Genomic DNA, 20,172 nt, shown 5'->3' on the forward strand with positions numbered 1-20,172 from the left:
AGTTTGCAGGATTTTTCATTCTGCAAAAAATAGTTCGGGAAGGAGAGTTTCAAATCAATATTCATTAAAACAAAAACACCAAGATTAGGCTCTGAAAAAAGAAAGAAAAAAAGCATGGGTATTGTTGTTAGATACCTATAATTTGAATAATAAATGTAAGTTCAGTAACTGGAAACACTAAGTATCCAATTTCTGGTTCATCAAATATTGCTTATCTGAGTTACATAATTTTAATTTTCACAGTGCAGTTTTAAAATCTTTGTTGTCCATTTATCTCTCGGAAATCTTCAAAACTTCATCCTGTCTGTGTAATTCAGGTCACTGTTTTCAGTCAAAATATCGAAAGAATTACATTTCGTATATTCAGAGGATCAAGTGAGGTAAAGTGAGCGTATTGCGTTATATCTTTCATTCTTGGTACGGCTAACGAAGACATGATGAATTTCTTCTTCAAACTTTGTTTTTTATTGTTATATATTGCAGAAGTTAAGATTCGTAGATATTTACAGAATACAGTTTGCCTGTTCCTTGTAATTGTAGTTTGATTTAATTTTTACGAAATGTTATTCGAAAGACGATCATTGCATTAAGTAACTTCATACCAGCATTAAGCACAAAATATAAGTGATTTATATATGCTCATTTAATGAAATTTTAAAAAGAAAAAAGTGACTGGGCAGAGATCAAACCTGACTTGCCAGCTATCATACTAGTGCATTAACGGCTAGGTCGGTCAGTTCTTCTCGGAGCCAGTAAGAGGTCTCTGACAGCTCGCAGCAGCGTTGTCACTATTCACTTGTCAAGGCTTTTTCGGTGGATCTATAGTGGCAGTTTTCTTAATGGTGTGAAACAGAGTGACCGTGGTTGGTAACATTAGCATCAAAGTAGATGCTGCATTTTCACTCCGCACGTGGTAAGAAACTTCCGGGACCATCTCATGATGGATCCTCTGTAGCTACGTTTCCACTTTTGAGATAAGCGTAAGAATTTGGACCATATAGTTCAACATTGACTTCAAGAATGGAAATATATTGTTGATCAAGGCACTGGCATGACTAGCTGGAGACATTGTTCGATTTCTGATCAAGTCGCATGTTGCCGCTCGGTAAATTTCAAAAAAGATAATTCCTCTTTTTCTCAGCTACACTCTTCTATTTGAGTATGATATGAATTACTTTCCACTTGAAGCTCAAAAAATAGTGGATGCCATTGCTATTTAAATGATAACAAAAGGGGGTAATATATTCAAAAGTGAAATTTTGTATCTATATATAAATGTATGATTTGTTCAACAAATTCAATAGTAGTTGTAGTTAATATATAATTTGGATTAGGGTAATGTTCGTAGATATTAATGGAACACTCTAAATGTAATGGCTTGTTGTTTTGATTTGATCTGTATGACTCAGAATATAAGGATTGCCGAATCCTGACTCAGAATTTTTCTTGCCTGAAGAAAAGACAGTACGTGGAAGTCATTCAATTAGCTTATTTTTCCCCACATTGATATTCAGTAATTTGTATACGATTTTTATAATATGTGTATTTGTTCTGTATGTAACTTTTATAACTTTCTTTTTTTAAAAAAAAAAAGTTTTTATGATCTTGATTGCATGACTACATGTATATTTCATTATTCTATTTGTAAAATAAGTGGTCTTCCATTACCCTTAATACTTGGTATTTCAGAAATGACTGAAGCCCAAGTTATGTTAAACTAAATACCTGACAAAGAGTGTAGATAATAATGAAAATTTTCAATAAATTTTGAGAGATAAATATGTTTCATTTATTTTTTATTTAAAATATTCTGTTTTATAATAATATATAAAGGATGGCTGGAGGAAGGTTCGGAGCATTTTTGTGTGCTTTTCCTACATCGTAAATCCATAAATTTCGTAGCTGTCGAAAAGAATAGATACAGTTTTTATTCACTGAGATAGCAAGAGTTAGATAATGTTTGAGGAAGTGTTTCTACGTCTTACATTTCGTTTTAATATTTTTGTGTAATTATAAATACGTCATTGACATTTATAGTTAAGATCAAACTACATTTTTACATTAAAATACAAGAACAAGATTATTGTTTTATTGAAAACTCATATTTATTACTAGTATTTTTGTATATATTATAATTACGTCAGTACAAGCTAAGTATAATATTTATCAATTCATTACATATATTTGTCAACACAAAGTAAAAAGTACTAGTTTTTCTTCTTACATATAAGTTTAATGAATGACTATAATAATTAATAACTATTATGACTAAATAGAAAGCCGATAACGAATTTAGTTATCTTTCATATTCAGAATTCACTTTACCAAAACAACTAGGCATATTAAATAATCGTTACAAATAAGAAGCAAAGTTTGTGAAATTAACAATTGATCATATATTTGCAGATTTTATGTGCTAGCGTGAGACCAGCTTGTTAGACTAAACTATTAAGAGGACTCGTGTAACGCATGAACCAGTTGCTATCTATGGTTCTCTAAGAAACATTTCAATATACTTTTGTGTTAGGTCTGTATATTCTGAAGTTCTTAATAGCTTAAAAAAAAATACAGCTTAAAAACGAGTTTAATATATTGATAATAAATAGCTGACACTATGTTTGAACATCTTAATCTGCACTAATTAAGAAATCTGTGGAAAATGAACGAGTCTAACATCAATTCTTAAGATACAATCGCTATACTTGTTTATCAATAACTCTGGATTAGATGGACCAATTTATCGTACAGTCTTTATCGTAGAGAAGACGCAATCCTCTGTGCTATATTGAAACTTGCATTCAAAATGACTCATTAGTTCCGAAGATCTTATGGACTTCTGCTTTGACTGCACAACCGTGTTCAAATTCCGAAACTACCCACCACTGTATCTTACAAATGTATCTTCATTTTATAATTCAGACTTCTGACACAGTATCGTAACTAAGAATGTGAGTTTAAAAAAAAAGTTTTAAATGGTAGGTGAGTAGTCAGTAATTTTATACATGACTGTGCATCAGCAAATACCATTGAAGCGCTTAAAAATGCTTTTTGTTCAAAATATAAGCGAGTTAATGCTGTGCACATACTTCCATAAACTGGAGATGTTTCAAGGTATGAATGATCAATTTTTATGGCTTATTAAATGCAAATCAATCGACCTCTAGTTTCCTGAAACTTCCAGAAAGTCCTACAAGGTCATCTCCAACATCGGATATGAGTTTAGTCTTCTTATGAATGTTAATGTGCATTTCGTCCAGTAGTTTAATTGATTCTCTCCTAGCTTGCATCTTCTTTTTAAATTCAGCTGTAAAAACCACAAAGAGATGGTTTCATTTATATCAAATATGGATTAGTGGGTTTTTAAGAGCAAATGTCAGGAGAGACATTTAAATACAACGTAACATAATAATGAAAAATCTATATACAATTTTAAGTAATTCATAATACCATCTAGTCTTCCTACCATATAAGAAACTATCAGCTATTCCATAAAGATCTAACATTTAGATAACTAATGTACATTTGTTATCTTTTACGTTAAAATTCTTAAATATCGTATAAATTTTCACTACGTATTTATTTCTAATTCTGACAAATGTGCTAGGGTTGTGACACCAATTACATCATTCGTTTCGAAAATTCACTATCCGCAATAACTACAGCTTTTAGGAAAAGAAAATTCCTAATCCAATCACATAAAAAGAATGCAAGAAAACTTCTGCTCAATTGTTCTGAGAATGTTAGTTTCTGCCGTAACATATTTCTTAAGAAAAAGAACGATAATACTTTTTCGGAGAGGTCATACGAGATGAAGTTTATCATTTAGATTTATGTTAACTATTAATACCTCAAAGCAGACAAAAGTAATGAGGTTTATTTTTGTTTTCTCTGAAGATAAGTTCAAAAAATGAATTACGCCTTACACACTGATACAGGAATTTTAATTTTCGTAAGTTTTCCTTATTGTTTGCTGTTTGATGTCTTGCTTTCTTACGGTGTGCAACAGCATACTAGTTTACGTACAGTTTAATGACGCAGTAAATAACAATAGGCCTTCTCAAATAACATTGTTTCCTTGCTAAACTATCATTTTTCACTTGAAGTACCGAAATTCATGGAATATCTGTAGGGAATTAAATCGCGGAAAACCGGTCGAACGGTGCGAAACAATTTCAGTGCTGTCAGTTGGACTTTCGTGAGTGCAATGAAACTTAGTGTACCATGACAATCCGACAGGGAATATTTGTTTATATCAGATTTGAGCGTGGGATGATATTTGATGTTAGGCGAATCGGGTATTCGGTTTTGGAAGTCGTTCAGACATTCAATTTTTCTCGCTCCATAGTCAAGAGTAGTTGTGTGAGTACTACATTGGAGCCATTATGACCCATGAGGAACAACGTAGTAGCCACCTACGTGTGCTGAATTTCTGTGACTGGCTATGTCTGAGCAGACTCGTCCGGGCAAACAGACAAGCAACAGTATGTGAACTGACAGAATCAACGCAGGACGTCCCAGCAACGTGTCTCAGATGTCAGTGTAGTGCAATTTGGTCTTGATGGTGTATTGCAGCCGCAAACCCTCACGAGTGCTGCTACTCATATGGGCTCGGGAACATGGGTTGGGTTTTAGATGACTGATAATATGTAGTGATCAGATGAGTCACGTTTCTAGTTGATACGCGCAGGTGGTAGGATCCAGGTGGCATAGATTCCATGTGACCGTAGACCAAAGACACAGTCTATGCTGGTGGTGGCTCCGTAATAGTTTTATAGACTTGAGTGCCCTGCCAACAATGGGATTTTCCAGGATGACAGTGTGACATGTCACCAGGCCGCAATGGTTCGCAACTGATTTGAGGAACACGACCCTTCGAATGCAAGATTTGGCCTTCTACATCTCCGGATATAAGGAGATCCCACACATTCTTAGGTAGGAATCCCGTGACTTCCGGCATTTAAATGTTTATTTTCAAATATAATAAACAGTGAAAATATTTTTATCCTCAGAAATGAATATAGAAAATGGAGTGCGTCTTATACGCTGGCAAATATAGGCTATCATGATAGATTATTCCAAAATCGAGTTGAAGTATAGCATGCTCTGTCAGGTAATAAAACTAATGGCACGGCGTTTGTTGATGCCAATTCGAATACATTAGTCTTCCGGACTTCCTACCATAAATAAACCCTAAATTATTTTTTTTTTTTCCGGAGCCAAAGCGCTTTTCCACATCAGAAACTATTTCATGGAAATTTCTAGGCAAAGAATTAATATGATTTAAATTTAGTCTTTTGCCATCAATGGAACTATATAGGATAGATGTACAGTTTTAAGTGGGATCTAAACCACTGTGTTGCGAAGCTTTTCCACCGGGAATCAAGCCTGGGATCTCGTGCACCAAAGGCACGCGTGCTAGCCATTAAACCACCGAGAAGGACACCATCCTTTAAAAATAAAAGTGATAGTACTAGTAGTAGTGTGTGCGTATGCGACCACTTTCACGTGAATGACTTACGACTTGCGTATTTCTTATTTCCAAACGTAATTGTCCAAGAAGCTTCTAACTGAGCAGCCTAAAACAGGCAACAGACTAATGAAGAGACCCAACATTCTCTCTCCTATACTTTGCGTTCAGGGTGAAGAGGGAAATACTAACAAATACTACCTGTTAACACGACGGACTCGTCACTCGCACTGAGGGTGCATGAAATGTTGACGTATGCGCGCTGTTGGAGGGATGAGGGGAGAAGACACGCAGCGTTGCCAATTCGTGAGTTCTGTCTTTAGTCTCATTATTTTATTTACAGACCTCGTATGGATGTATATTATAAGTAGCGCATCTTCTAGTATATATGAACTTCTAAGATGCATGAGCTAGATCTATCACAGTAAAACAAAAATAAATAAATAAAATAAAACTTGGAATATTACTAGAAAACAAGGTAATTAATGTGTGTTAAAATACAAGAAACTTAATAACCATGTACTTTTCTCACGTGGTTTACGATTCTTTATTTCAGGCTAATATACGCAAGTGTTCATGAGGTAAGACTAAGAATGTAGAATACTTGTAATGAATATACCTATCATATCAGCCATGGGTACTCTTCCCCCATACTCTTTGGGAAGGATTTTTGGGTTGATCGCCTCGTGAAGTTCCTCAATACTCGAGTGGATCTAAAAGCAAAAATATATAATACGGAATTAAGGTGAATAGAATCAAATAGAATGTCTTTAATGAAAATAACTTAATATAATGCATAGATCATGGATACAAATAAATTTAATTTCTCGTTCATTGCTTGATTTGGAGTTTAATGTCCCTTTCTGCACTGAGGCTATAAGACGATGATAACCAAGTTACAGTGTAACATGGAATCCGAACCGAGTCTGGAATGAAATCTTTTCTAAAATTGAATACGAGGTCTCATGTGGCGAAGTTGCGTATACTAACTATAGAACCACAAAAGAGACCTAAATTCAATTGCTTGGAAGCCCTATTTGAAGAATCTAATGCTCCGCTTCTTCCAGATTGCATCTGCGTTAATAGGCTTCCTAATAGAATAAGGAATAATATAGAGATTGTTTAAAGGAAAACGGAATACTAAATGAAGGGCGAAATCAAAAATATAAATATGCAAAACAACATTGTTGATGGCCGCAACTTTTATTTGAACTGCTGGTACCGTGCATTCTAGAACCGAGCTAAAACAATATTAAGCTTTCAACTTGGGATTTCACGACCTCATTCTTGATTGGTTTTAAACTTGACCAGAAATAGTAATTTGTGTGCCTCAAAGGGTACGCAAGCCATGTTTTTTTTTTTTTTCTTTCTTCATTCATACGAGATATCACTTGACACACAGGAGTGTATTCAACACTTATTAGTGAGTTCAGTTCCAAAGAATAGGCTTCATTGAAAGCCTCAAAGAAACAACATACTATGTTTCATGGAAATTGGTTAATTTCTAGGAAAAACATTGTTAAACATTTATATAGATCGGTTGAATTCAACCTCTTAACTATGACTGATTTCAGCTCCAAGTAAAAGATCCTATTAAGAAACCTCAAATTAAATATGCGGCAGTTCTATTAATTCTTTACAAAATTCATTGTTAACATTTTCTACCTTTTTCTTAACCTGGAGGCGAATTCAGCCTTAAGTAGCAGTGGGTAATTCTGAGGTCGAAAAGAGAACACACATTATGCTTCATAAAACGGATAATCTTTTAAGAAATTTCTCGTAGAACGCATCTTTCAAGGTAAATTCACCTGCTTATTCTTCACCGAGTTCTACTCCAAGCAATGCATCAAAATCGATATATTAATTTATTTTATAAAAGTATCATGGAATATTTTGTTATCTCATTATATAATAGGAAAACTCCGAACTTTGGGTTGAATTTAGCGCTTTAGTGGTTTCAATAAAGGAACAACAATGATTGGAACCCTTAAAGAAAACATATGCGAAATTGCATTAAAATTAAATTTATTTTTTAAAGAAAGTTATAGGCAAAAATTGTTTTACATATGTCACCGTATCATGTATATGCGGAAACTTTCATCTTGGGGCTAATTTTGTCCCTATTCTTCACAGCAGTGGGTTTTGCTTCCTAATACTCAAAGAAAAACATAGTGATAAATCTAAAGAAAATCGGATAAATTTTGCGAAAGTATGTTAAATCTAATGGTAGAATGTTGCATTAGTTATTAGCAAAATTGATCAGCATGTTGCATTGCTCTTACTATTTAATTCGTATCTATACTTCTATATGTTATCATTCCGAGAAGCATTTGTGGTGGATAAAATATTAAGTATTTACCTATGGCATTATCACCATGTTTTGTAGTTGGTAGTGTAGTATAGGAAGGTGCATTGATAAAGGGACCAGAGATTTTTGAAACTAGTTTGATATTCTTTCCAGGGTTGAAGGTAAGAAGGATTTTTTTTTTTTTTTTTTTTTTTTTTTAGTTTATATATTAAGTAGTTTCTTACTGAAGTAGGTCCCACTCATTTTCTGGAAACAGACAAGCTTTAGATTTAGAACAACAAAGACTATCCAAACGTATGAAGATTCAGGATATTGTTTTCAAGAAAACAGTTACAATTAAATAATATTTCGGTTTCTCCGTCTACTTTCTTTTTTCTGTAAATACTTACATTATTATTATATTTCTATTGCTATAATTTAAGAAAACTATTTTAATTTGTGAAGACGATGGGGAAATAATAAAAACGAAGAACAGGTCAAGGATTAACGCTAGTGAGAATAATATTCAAAATAAGTAAGTGTAGACTTTCAGAAATAACGTTTGCCTCATTTCACAATTGGTACTAAAACTTCACAGGAAATTATTCCAAATTTCTAACATTATCTTATTCAGTGCCAAAGGGTAATATGAAATTAAAGGGGAATTTAGGTGGTTGTTTATTACGATTATGATTGTGTCTTCATATAAGTATGTTAGATGCAGAACTGACTCACATTTTTCTTGCAAAATTTTACCGGAGCTGTTCGAAACTGATTTGTGTTAAGGTGGGTGCACTTGAGATGAAATGAGATTATTTCATGCTTGCAGGAGGTGCAAAACCAAGATGACTGCCACGCATACGCCTTGCTAATAATTTTTCGCTTGTAAAATTTTATCGAAACTGTTCTCTGCCTATTTGTAATGGGGTTGAGAACCTAATAATGAAATGAAGTGATTTCATGCTTGCAAATACACTCTTAAATGCGTATACTACTGTATCAATCAGTTAATTTTACTGTCTGTCTGTCTGTCTGTTATTATTTACCTAACAAAATGCTAGAATATACATAAGGAAAGTTTAAATAATTGAAAAATGTTGGAATTTATATAAAGTTTGTGATATAATGCAATTTTTGACACGAAAAGAACAAACTATTTCTATCAAGATGGCACGCTTTACAAAAATCTTTCATCTCTACAAAATTGAAGATGATAAAAATTTTAAGTAAATTAGTTGTCATGCGAAATTCTCATAGGGCCGTTGGTTATAAAGATATATGCTTATAATTATTAGCAGGGGGAGGGGGGAGTGTAACAGCCATCTTGGAATGTGGGCGTCACCTTGATTTTGCACCACTTGCAAGCATGAAATCACCTCATTCCAGTACAAGGGCCCCAATCCTAGTACAAATAATTACAAAACGGCTCTCTAAAACTTTGCAAGCGAAATGTAAGTCGGCACCTCCACTGTTAACTGTAGATACATGAAATTTGATACTTAGACTATTAGTTTAAAATAAATTAACACAGGTTTCAGTGTTTTGTTTTTTAAATATTTGACCTAGAAAAGAGAAAAGAGGTGGGAAGTAATAGGAGTAACGGTTGCAATTGTTATATTAAGATGTCGATATCTCGGAATCCCTTAAATGTAGAGACATGAAATTAAGTATTCAGACTTTTTTTTCGGTAAAACTTGGCAAGCAAAAAATTGTTAGTAAGGCGTACGCGTACTAGATGACTGCCACCTAGATAGATGTGTAAATATTCCAGCCACTTGCATGCATGAAATTATCTTATTCTATCATCAGGGCCAAATCACAGTACAAATAAGTAGCGAACAACTTAGGTAAAAACTGGCAAGCGAAATGTAAATCAGCTATACATATATCAGTAATTTTACAGGATTCCAATAGTCTGAAATCTTAGTTGAGATAATAATTAATATGCAGTATCTGACTTCAAGTGTCAGACTTGTTTGTTAGCAGATTGTTTGCACTATCATCATCCTACACAGGAATGACTTCATGTGCATTATTTGTATATTATGAACAACAATTATTACGAATATATTCTTTGAGACTTCTCATGATTTCAGACCTTTGGAACACGCTGTACGTTAAATTACTCATAATGCTACCAAAAATAAAATAAAATAACATTTATCTATTTATATGAAAACTAACCTGCACTCGATTTCTTAGCTTTTCACTTAAGAAGGTTAGGGCAAATTCAAATATTTTAGTTGCAACACTGGGAAGGTTGACTGCGTGATTTTCTTTATGCCTCATAGGAGCCGAATTCTGCAAAAACAATGCATGAAAATCTAAGATGATACAAACTAATACTTTTTCTAAGTTGATCAATTGGTTATCTCTAAAAAATAAGAATAACCATTGTAGTTAGTCGTTATTAATATTGCATTTTCAGAAATGTCTTCATACTATAGTTGCATAATAATACATTGTTTTTGATATTTTATTAAGGAAGTTGAGTGAGATAGAGCCATTCTGGAAACTATGAACTTACTGTAGCAACATTTGTATCTATTTCTGAACGAGTTATTAGAAGAAACTAGGTTAGAAACACAATATACCTAAGAGTACACTGAAAAAATTGTTTAAAGTATCTACATACACATAATACAAATATATATAGAATATACAGACTACATATAGAATATAAATGTATATATAGAAATAGAATATAAGTTGTTGAGCAATACTATTTGAAGTATTGACCACAAACGAACATAGAGGATTATAAGTATATATATATTAAAAACCTGTATGTTCGTTTGTGGTCAATATTTAAAATAATAATACTCAGCAACGTATATTCTACAGTGTTAGCAGTCAACAATAAAAGCAACCATCAAAATGACGTGACATTTGTTTAACTAATTAGTTGAACTTTCGCATTTTATTTTAATTTTTTACTTTATTTATTTATTTTTATTCTTCAACGTCTGTGACATGAAAACCTTCGGAGTCCGTGCTCCCCGTGCAAAGCATGCATATATATATATATATATTAATCATGAGAAACCATTATATTTAAAAGTAACTTATCTTTCAACGAAAAGTAACTTATCTTTCAACGTCTAATATTAAGTAACACGTAATTAATCGCGATTCATAGAAAGTTACTACTTTTTTTTTTTTAATACTGTTAAATGTGCATAATAAGCACCTGAGCGCAGTATATTTCCTTGGTTTTAGTCAAGTTTGCGAGCTAAACATGATTATAAGTATGCTGTGACTTACATACGTATACTGAAAAACGGTGGGCAATGTTCTCCGTTCTTCTGCGAATGCTTTTGTTCTGTATTTAAATTTTATTTATATAATTACAACCAATATCTACTTGTATTCAAATTTAATTTATATTGTACAACGCCCTACTGTTTCAAGAGTTCGAAATCAAAATCTTTCACCTTCTTTAGTTTTAAATTCACTAGGAAACCTCCTAGCATTATGAGATCTTTATGGATTTATATAAATATACACAATTTTCATTTTTTTTTTTTTTTTTTTTTTAATCAAAGTTTTCTGAGTTTCTACATTCAAGAACATTGAATATTCATTCTACATTCAATATTCATTTCAAGGACATTGGCAATCATATATATTAAATGAAGTAATTGTGTGTTCTTCGGGAAAAGGATGTATCGATCGATAGGATCTTCTTGGATGTTTTAAATGAATTACCATAGTCGAAGCGAAATTATTGGTATTTGTGTCAATGTATATCAATCAGTATTGACATAGTTGACAGTAGTTTAACATTGTGATTATGAACTCTTTCTATCACATTTTTATAGCGCTGTTTTTCGTAGTGTTTGAATTTTCGGTGATAAATTCCAATGAAAAAATATAAAATATTAAGTGTTCAATAAAATTATTACAAATACTGGTTTGCTTTTTTCTCAAACCACTATTTTCCTTATGGGCCCATTGCCGGAGAAAGCCTTAACTAGGTATACGTAATGTCAAAACATTGAAGTTACTTTTGTCTTCTATCTACACAGAATAAATATATCTGTTTGCTGGATTTTACTCTTTTGAATGAATACCTGAAGACAATGCATGGCTTTGGGAATATCGGTGAGTGACCATAAACTAACATGTCCCATTTGAAATCCACTGAGGTCGCTGATGTACGTGTATCCTCTAATCTGGTTTTCTTCGTCATCCAAAAACACTTCTGTCACTAGACTGTGAAGTCGTACCATATCGGCTGATGTGAATTTGTAAGGATCAAAGCGTCCTGTAAAGAAGTAAAGATTGCTTAAATAACTCAACACTGCGATGAAGTTTTCTCCATTCTAATGTTGAAGGTGTACACGTACTTATCTATAAAATAACTATTAGATATGTTATAAAAAGAAAGAAAATTCCTGGTATACTATTAGCGCTGCACGATATAATGTCCAAAGGTAAGACATATACCGATTGATGGGTCTCATCCAGCTGAACAAAATGATATGGGCTAGTGTAAATCCTCGTGCGTAGTTTTCGAAAATGGAGAAAATACCAATTAATTTGTAAACATAAAAATTGATGTTATATGAGAATTATGCCATTTATTGAGGTGAAATTGATACTGAGATATACCCTCAATAAACACCTCACTATGACACTAGCCCAACGACAATATACTGTATGGTTAATGAAATATAGCCCAAAATTATGATTAACTCCTAGACTTTAGTCTTTATGTAACTCTAAAATTGTCCAAAGATAAGGCATTTATCAGTTGATTTGAACAAAATGAAATGCTTCAGAGTGAATTCTCATGTTGAGTTTTCGAGAAAAACGATTTTTATGCTGGGAATAGTATCTCGTTCGTTTCCAATAATAATGTACGAAGTTTTAGTATTACGCTGGAACAGATGTTTGTTTATGTACTGCGTACGTAAAAAAACAAAAGCACACAGTTAAGTATCAGGTTTATATTTATTATTGTTTGTTTTCTTCTAACGGTGAGACACGAACTTTCAACATTAAAACATGTAGTTCTAACAGTGATGCAATACCACAACATTGATACACATAATCCTAACAGTGACGCAATACCACTAATAATGATGTATATACTACTTATAATCAATTTGTTATAATAAAACCAGTTTGGTAAACTAACGCTTACTCATGTAACTATTCTTACAATATAAACTATTAGCCAAAAACATCTGCTGGATTTTCGCTTGTGGTACCTCACACGCTTCTTACATCTTTGGTTTCGATGTAGAAGAAACGGAGGAAAGAATTGTGTTAATGTGTTTCTTTATTTATTATTATTTTTTTGTCTGTCTTTAGTTTAATTTAAATAGTCCATTCGCTATTGTATGAAAGAACTAGTTGTTCTAATTGACAATTATTAATGGAATTACACAATGTGTCCTTAGTTTATTGCCACTATGAAGTTTTCCACTCAAATTTAGTTTTTATGACTGTTATAAACACTACTTTCTGGTTTCAAAGCACTGTTTATTTACAAGTATACGACGTACAAAGACGGGCGATACATGAAAAGATACATACACTCACCAAGTTTCTGGTATATTATATAAATGTTTAATGTGTGCGCCCTTGCTTACCCGGCACTTATCAAAACGGTAATCCAGTTCCGCCCATACGTTCACTAGCATGTTCCCGTCAATGTCCGTCACAGCAGTAATGATGCGTTCCTGCAGTTCTTGCAGCGTTGTTGGCAAACCCCACAGAAAGAAATCACATGGCGTTAGACATGGAGACGTATAATTCTGGATCCGATGAATCATTTAGGCTAACTCTGTATTATGAATTTATACAACTCATGATAGGTGAACACTTATATTACTATAATGTTTTTTTGTAATTATGTACATATTAAATAATATTCTTTACAAATTAAGGGATCTTCCCTTTTTCTTGAGCTTGGAAGAAAGAGAAGAAACAAAAGAAAAAGAGTTTAGTTTGTAAAGAAGAATATTTAAAGACATATAACTTGTGCATAATCACAAAAACAATTATAATAGTATAAGTGTTCAGCCATCATGAGTTGTATAGATTTATAATAATATTTGTTTAGCGACGAGTAGTGTTTGCAAGTCACAAAAAATGAATTTGAGTGGAAACTTCGTAGTAGCACTAAACAAAGGACAAGTTGGGAAATCCCATTAATAACAGTTCTTTTACACAAGTGCAAATGGACTATTAAAATTACAGTGATAGTTAATAGGTGACAACTTAAAACTGTAATACAGTTTACAGAATTCTGAGCAAAATTAATATTTTAAAGTGTGTCCCAGAAAAAAAATGTAACAACTTGTTAAAATAAGTTCTCGTAAATAACAAGTAGAACAGGACTCATTTCATTGTGTACTTGAAGCTTGTAGTTGTGAGTAGTGCTGTAGCTAGTAGACGTGTGGCGTTGTCAAACAGTCGTGCAAGATGGCATCAAAACAACTACAGACACGTAAACAAGTGATTTACAAATATGAAGAAAATCCTGAACGGTCATATGCATCCATAGCAAAAGAACTTAAATTGAATAGGAAAACCGTAAGGGACATTATTCTCCGTTTCAAGGATACATTAACGTGTGACAGGAAGAAAGGGAGTGGAAGGAAAGCTGGTGTAAGTGACAGTGCATTAGTGCGAAAAATTGTGAGTGCACATCGAAGAAATCCAGCACGTCTGTACGCAGAACGACTGAAAGGTATAATACAACAAAGTCAATTGTACAGAGGATTAAAAAACAGCAAGATTTAAAGTCGTTTCGAGCTGTTAAAGTGCCGGACAGAAGCGAGAAACAACTAAATATTGCAAAAATGCGTGCACGAAAACTGTATGCGAATATGCTTCTCAATTTTCGAGGTGTCTCATTATGGATGACGAAACTTATGTTCTGGCCGGCAGTCAACAACTAACGACCAAAATATTATGTGGCAAAGAGTCGAATGGACGTTTCTACAGACGTAAGAACCAAACGCACAGCAAAATTTCCACTAAAGTTCTTGATATGGCAAGCAATTTGCTCCTGTGGAAAGAAAAGTGAGGCGTTCATCACTTCAGGGACAATTAATCAGGATATTTACATATCAGAATGTTTAGAAAACCGGCTTTTGCCGTTTATTAGGCAACATAATGCTAATACTATTTTCTGGCCCGATTTGGCTACTCCTCATTACAGTTGCAGGGCTTTAGTATGGTATGAACACAATAATGTGAACGTTGTGCCGAAAGCTGCCAATTCACCAAACTGCCCTGAACTTCGCTCCATTGAAAAATATTGGGCAGCAATGAAAAGAAAGTTGAAGGAGAGCAACGTAGCAGCGAAGAACGTGCAAGAATTCAAACGGCACTTCAAATGTGCTAGTGATAAATTGGACAAAAACTTTGTAAATCGCCTTATGTCGCGTATTAAAGTAAAACTCATTCGTTTTTTTTCTGGACGTATTGATTAGTGTTCTTTGGTGGTAGAAACGAACATACACACCCCAACATATGTACAGAACATCTTCTCACATCATTACAATTTTTTGTTTTTCTACTCATGAATGTTTTAATTGTTACATTTTTTTCTGGGACACACTTTATAGGAACGCTTAAAAGAAAACTAAATAATAATAATAATAAAAAAAAGTAGAGGTACAAAAGACAAGTTACGTTTCTTATGAATATGCACTCTAGAGCTAGAATCAGTAGATAAGCTTATATTTTCTTTGTTTTAACTAGGGTATCACTGAACCTCAAATTAACAATGTGAAAAAATGTATTAATAAATTCATAAGATTCTAAGTTACCTGCAGCATAAAGAATTACTTGGCGTCCAAAATCATCTCTTTCTAATAGTGGAACTACATACCTGAAAATAGAAAACACAACAAATAATAAACGCTTAGTTAAAGAGAAAATATAATCTTGTCATAAATTGGGTAATTTTGTGTCTGAAAACTGAACAGAATTTTCCTATAAGATTGACTATAGAATGCAATAAATGATTTACAATCTTGCTCTTGCACTTTATCATCGTTGTCATGTCACACAAATTCAGTATTGTCGAAATGAATCGTATATGAAGACAAGACAAAGTGGCCAGCCTTCAAAAGAACTTTTAAAATGCTCTTTGCAACACATATTAAACCAGGCCTTCCCAATCGGTATGGAGCAAAATTTTAGAATTTAACAATAAACGTTATGTTATCAGGAAAGCCTATAAGTCTTGACTCTATACAACTCGTAAGTTAAAATTAATTTTGAGACAGATTGTACCAGCCAACAGCAGTAATAGTGCTCAATTCTAACGTAACCTAAGTGTGTCATAATGTGGTGCTTCAGTAAAGTGTGTCGTCAGTCAGAAAAGATTGGGAAGCACTATACTAAGCTATAAACACAATAATTAACAATATGTAAATATATGCTTCTTGAAAAGGACTCCGTAAGGTCTATACCACGATGTTATGCCAGCCTCCTAACATACAACTAAAATCGTGAAATTTACCACACCGCTAATATATAAAGTTCTAAATAATTTTAAATCTTAATGATTATCTTGAAACCTTACAGTAGATTGCTTACTTTAGTGAACGATACAACTCAAACTGTTATTTTTATCGCTCTTTATCAGAATCCCTTATTCAGTTCACATCTTTTAAACAATTTGGATGTGTAGTTTACTAAAACTTAATAATTTAAGATTATAATACAAGTAATTAATATTTTCGATCGATCAGTGATAGGACATGATCATCTTAGCAGTAAATATAAATTCTAAAATCATCAATTTATAAATAAATATAAGTAAACATAAATAAATAAATTTAAGGTTGAAGAATCCTTGTTCATAGGAAGACCGCTTTTGCAGTATAATCTGTATGCAAATACTTTCTGTGAATTAGTTCACCATTTTAATACTCCCATTACTGTAGAATTTATATATATATATATATAAAAGATGCGATCTAAAAACTGAAAACCTTCCGAAATATTCTCTTTTTGTCAATTGTAAAACTATTTATAAATATTACGCAAAGATTTGCCTCACCCATCATCAATAATTTCATTTAAAATTGGATCATCAACATCGAGATTTCGGAACCAGTGTGGATAGAGCTGCCTACAATGTAAGTATTTCTCAAGAAGCTCTTGTGCCAACGGTAGACTGAACTTCTTCGTTCGAAGAAATCGTAACAGGAACAACGAATCTGAAACAAAGAAGTATTCAATCTAAGTCTTAAAACAACTTGAACCAATCTATATGAATTTGAAGTGAATTTAACAATTGTTTTAACATTAATCATTTATGTTTTGTATTAATAATTAGTTAGATTTTCTAAACAAACAAACACACACACACATTATATATATATATATATATATATATATATATATATATATATATATATATATATATATATATAATGTGTGTGTGTGTTTGTTTGTTTAGAAAATCTATGATTATTCAAGTACGTAAGAGCACATAATATATCAGAGAACTTTTAAATGAATAGTTCTAATTATTTAAATGCATTTAAAAGCAGTTACTTTAGAAGTATTCACTGCTCTAATGGAAATAATATTTTTTTCTACATGTGTATATTGAGAATATAAAGTATTGTACAAATTAATTCTTATATTTTTATTGTTTTTTTTTTTTTAGTTACGAATATATTTGTTTATATAATATTCTTCAATATGAAACTATTTTTATAAAATAGAATAGGATAAACTATGCTTCATTATTCCGACCCTTTCGACCCTTAACTTTCAGGAAATCTCGTGTTTCACACTGTTGAACAAAAGTATCAACACATCATCACAAATATACATTTTAATATACAGTTACCCTACATTTTATTGGTAGCATTCATTTGCATTTTCTACAAAAGAAAATACTGTAATGTAAAGTAATGGATTAATTGTGATAATATATGGTGCGCTCAGTGCACAAGGGAATCAAGTCCACTTTTTTTGGTCATTTTGGAGATATCTCATCCTTAAAGGTCCATTTGGAGCTTAAAAGATTTGTGTGTAGATATTGAAAATAGCCGTTATTATGCAAAGAACGATGTTAACTTTTTCATGTACTTAAAGCGCACCTTACAAACTTTATATATATCTTTTCCTCACAACTATGGTAACTTACTTGAACTTGATTCCACTGTTGTCTAAAAACCCCATATATTGATTATGAATGTCTTTATATGTAATATTTTGGACCAAATATTCATCGTTTTACTGATTCTAATAAAAATAATCCAACTTGTGTTAAAAAGGGCTTTCTTTTCGTTCTATTCTCTGTAAGGTAATGTTATATCATGATATATTGACATGTCTTCTTTCTAACGGTATTGACTACCAACGCCATCTTTGTTTCTTGGTCTATTAATTTGTATGTGGAATTACTTTTTCTATTTTCTTTGAAATGTCTGGAATTTTAAAGATGTGATATTGTTAATTTCTTCTCCAAGACCAGTTAAATATATCTTGTTTTTTTTTTTCCAAAATGAATTTGCATTATAATTTTAAAAATTAATATTTGTTAAATTAAATTTGATCATTAAATATTAGAATGATATAAACAAAATTTAATTTTTCACGAGGTAAAGGATATTTAAAAAAATTTGAAAACAAAATAAGTAAAAAAATCAAACCATCAAAATTCCAATTCATTTCCATGAAAACAGAGAAGCCGCTCCCCATTTAAATCAATGAACTAAAAACAACCGTGGCACAGGTATTCAACACCGTTAAAAATGGCAATAGAAAGTCATTTTTTGTGAACCAAATGAGAACGAAAAAATATCTCCGAAATGAGCATAATGTATCGCAATGTGGGAATTAGTGTGCGAAACATGATTAAAAAAATAGTCTTCCCAATTTAAGAAAAATAATGATCTGGTAATGCCATATGGATTCATAGTTTAACTTATGTTCTACCTCCCCAAACCAATGCTTAGATTTCAATAATCACTTTTTAACTGATAGAACGTCATTTGTGATCTTATAGGCTGCTTCTTATTAACGTGATTAATTGCTAATTTTCAATTAAAATCTTGAAAATAAATAAATAAAAAACCTTACCCATACGGCATTTTTTGATATCTGGATGCTTCCGAATCCATTCTCTGAATTGTCTCAATGCCTGTTCCCGTATTGAGTCCGTTTCCCGAAGTTCAGTACGAGCGACCAGCCGAAGCTCCTCACTTAACCGACACTCATACTCATCCTCGCTGAAGAAATCCTCGTACGGCATAGTGCTGAAATCAAACACCAGATATAGTTAATTTTATGTCTTTTCTCGTTCTAAACTGTATAAAGTAAAACAAAACAAATATGTTCTTGTTAGCTACTTGAAAGATATTTCTCCGACAAACAAAATTGTCAATAATGTCCACTGCTACATAAATAAAGTAGTTGTGAGTAACATCAATGCAACCTTTACTAATTCAGTCTCCTTTGCACGTAACACACGCCACTAGTGGTGTTGAATAGAAATGTATCTTCACTGCAAGTGTAAAGAAATCTGCACGTGAGGAGTCTAACTTAAAGAACACGTATCTTTTCTTTTTAACATGCATAGTATTCACAAAGAAACAAAGATCTTATTAGTAAATTCATGGTTGATGCTTTCGAATAGTGATAAGACTTCATGAATTTAAAATACTAATAGATTCCTATTCCAAGTAATATTAGAATTTTAACTTAACCTAGGTTAATATATAAGGTATTTTGATCTTTTAGGTAAAAAATATTCAGGCGTTGGTAATATCTAATGATTACAAAATCTAATTCTGATTTATTATTAATTTTTAGGATTCAGCCGATATTCGAAATGTAATTGCTCTACTTTGGCAGTAATATATTTTTTCTACATTAAAATAAAGCGTGTAATTTCAACTATTTTAAAATCATGGAACGATATATGAAGATGTATTGACTTCAACTAATTACTGTTCAGTATGATGAACATGATTATTATTAAACTCCACAACAGCAAAATATTCAGAATTTTTTTTATAGAAGACAGATGGAACGGAACAATAAGATCAACTGGTTTTGGAAGTTGGGTGCACACGAATAATAATATATAATAATACAACGAAATACTGTTAAGTTAGCTTTATACAATATACATACATTAACTCTCAAAAGCCGAGGTATAAATCTTAATTTCCATTCAAACTGATATAAACTACAAAATAAATGCCATTATTTAGAGTGCGACTTTTGGAGGGTCTTATCTACAAGGTGACCTTGTAACTAATTTTTGCTTCAACATGAACGGAAAAAACTTTAGAATTTGATAGTTGAACGCGAAGTTTTGTGGGAAGCAATAACTCGAAGTAAGTACGTATTTACTAAAATATTTTAAACTTCTACGTAAGTGGATATGGCGCTAAATTGTTTATCTTAGCAATGATTTGAATTG

At 32.2% G+C, this 20,172-nt stretch overlaps 1 protein-coding gene across 1 annotated transcript in view; it reads right to left on the minus strand.

The window, feature by feature from the left end:
* Positions 1 to 1,781: 1,781 nt before the first annotated feature.
* The window catches only part of LOC145672994 (clavesin-1), a 77,409-nt gene continuing 59,018 nt past the window's right edge, over positions 1,782 to 20,172 (minus strand). The window contains exons 2-8 of the mRNA XM_081742293.1: positions 18,825 to 19,000; positions 16,786 to 16,945; positions 15,545 to 15,606; positions 11,828 to 12,021; positions 9,939 to 10,055; positions 6,087 to 6,180; positions 1,782 to 3,304 (exon numbers count right to left, since the gene is read on the minus strand). Of these exons, the coding sequence (XP_081598419.1) occupies positions 3,150 to 3,304; positions 6,087 to 6,180; positions 9,939 to 10,055; positions 11,828 to 12,021; positions 15,545 to 15,606; positions 16,786 to 16,945; positions 18,825 to 18,996 (954 nt within the window). The 5' untranslated portion in view covers positions 18,997 to 19,000 and the 3' untranslated portion in view covers positions 1,782 to 3,149. The remainder of the gene's footprint in view (positions 3,305 to 6,086; positions 6,181 to 9,938; positions 10,056 to 11,827; positions 12,022 to 15,544; positions 15,607 to 16,785; positions 16,946 to 18,824; positions 19,001 to 20,172) is intronic.

This window comes from Thermobia domestica, chromosome 2 (genome assembly GCF_964235325.1).
Source record: "Thermobia domestica chromosome 2, izTheDome1.hap1.1, whole genome shotgun sequence".
NCBI lineage: Eukaryota > Metazoa > Arthropoda > Insecta > Zygentoma > Lepismatidae > Thermobia > Thermobia domestica.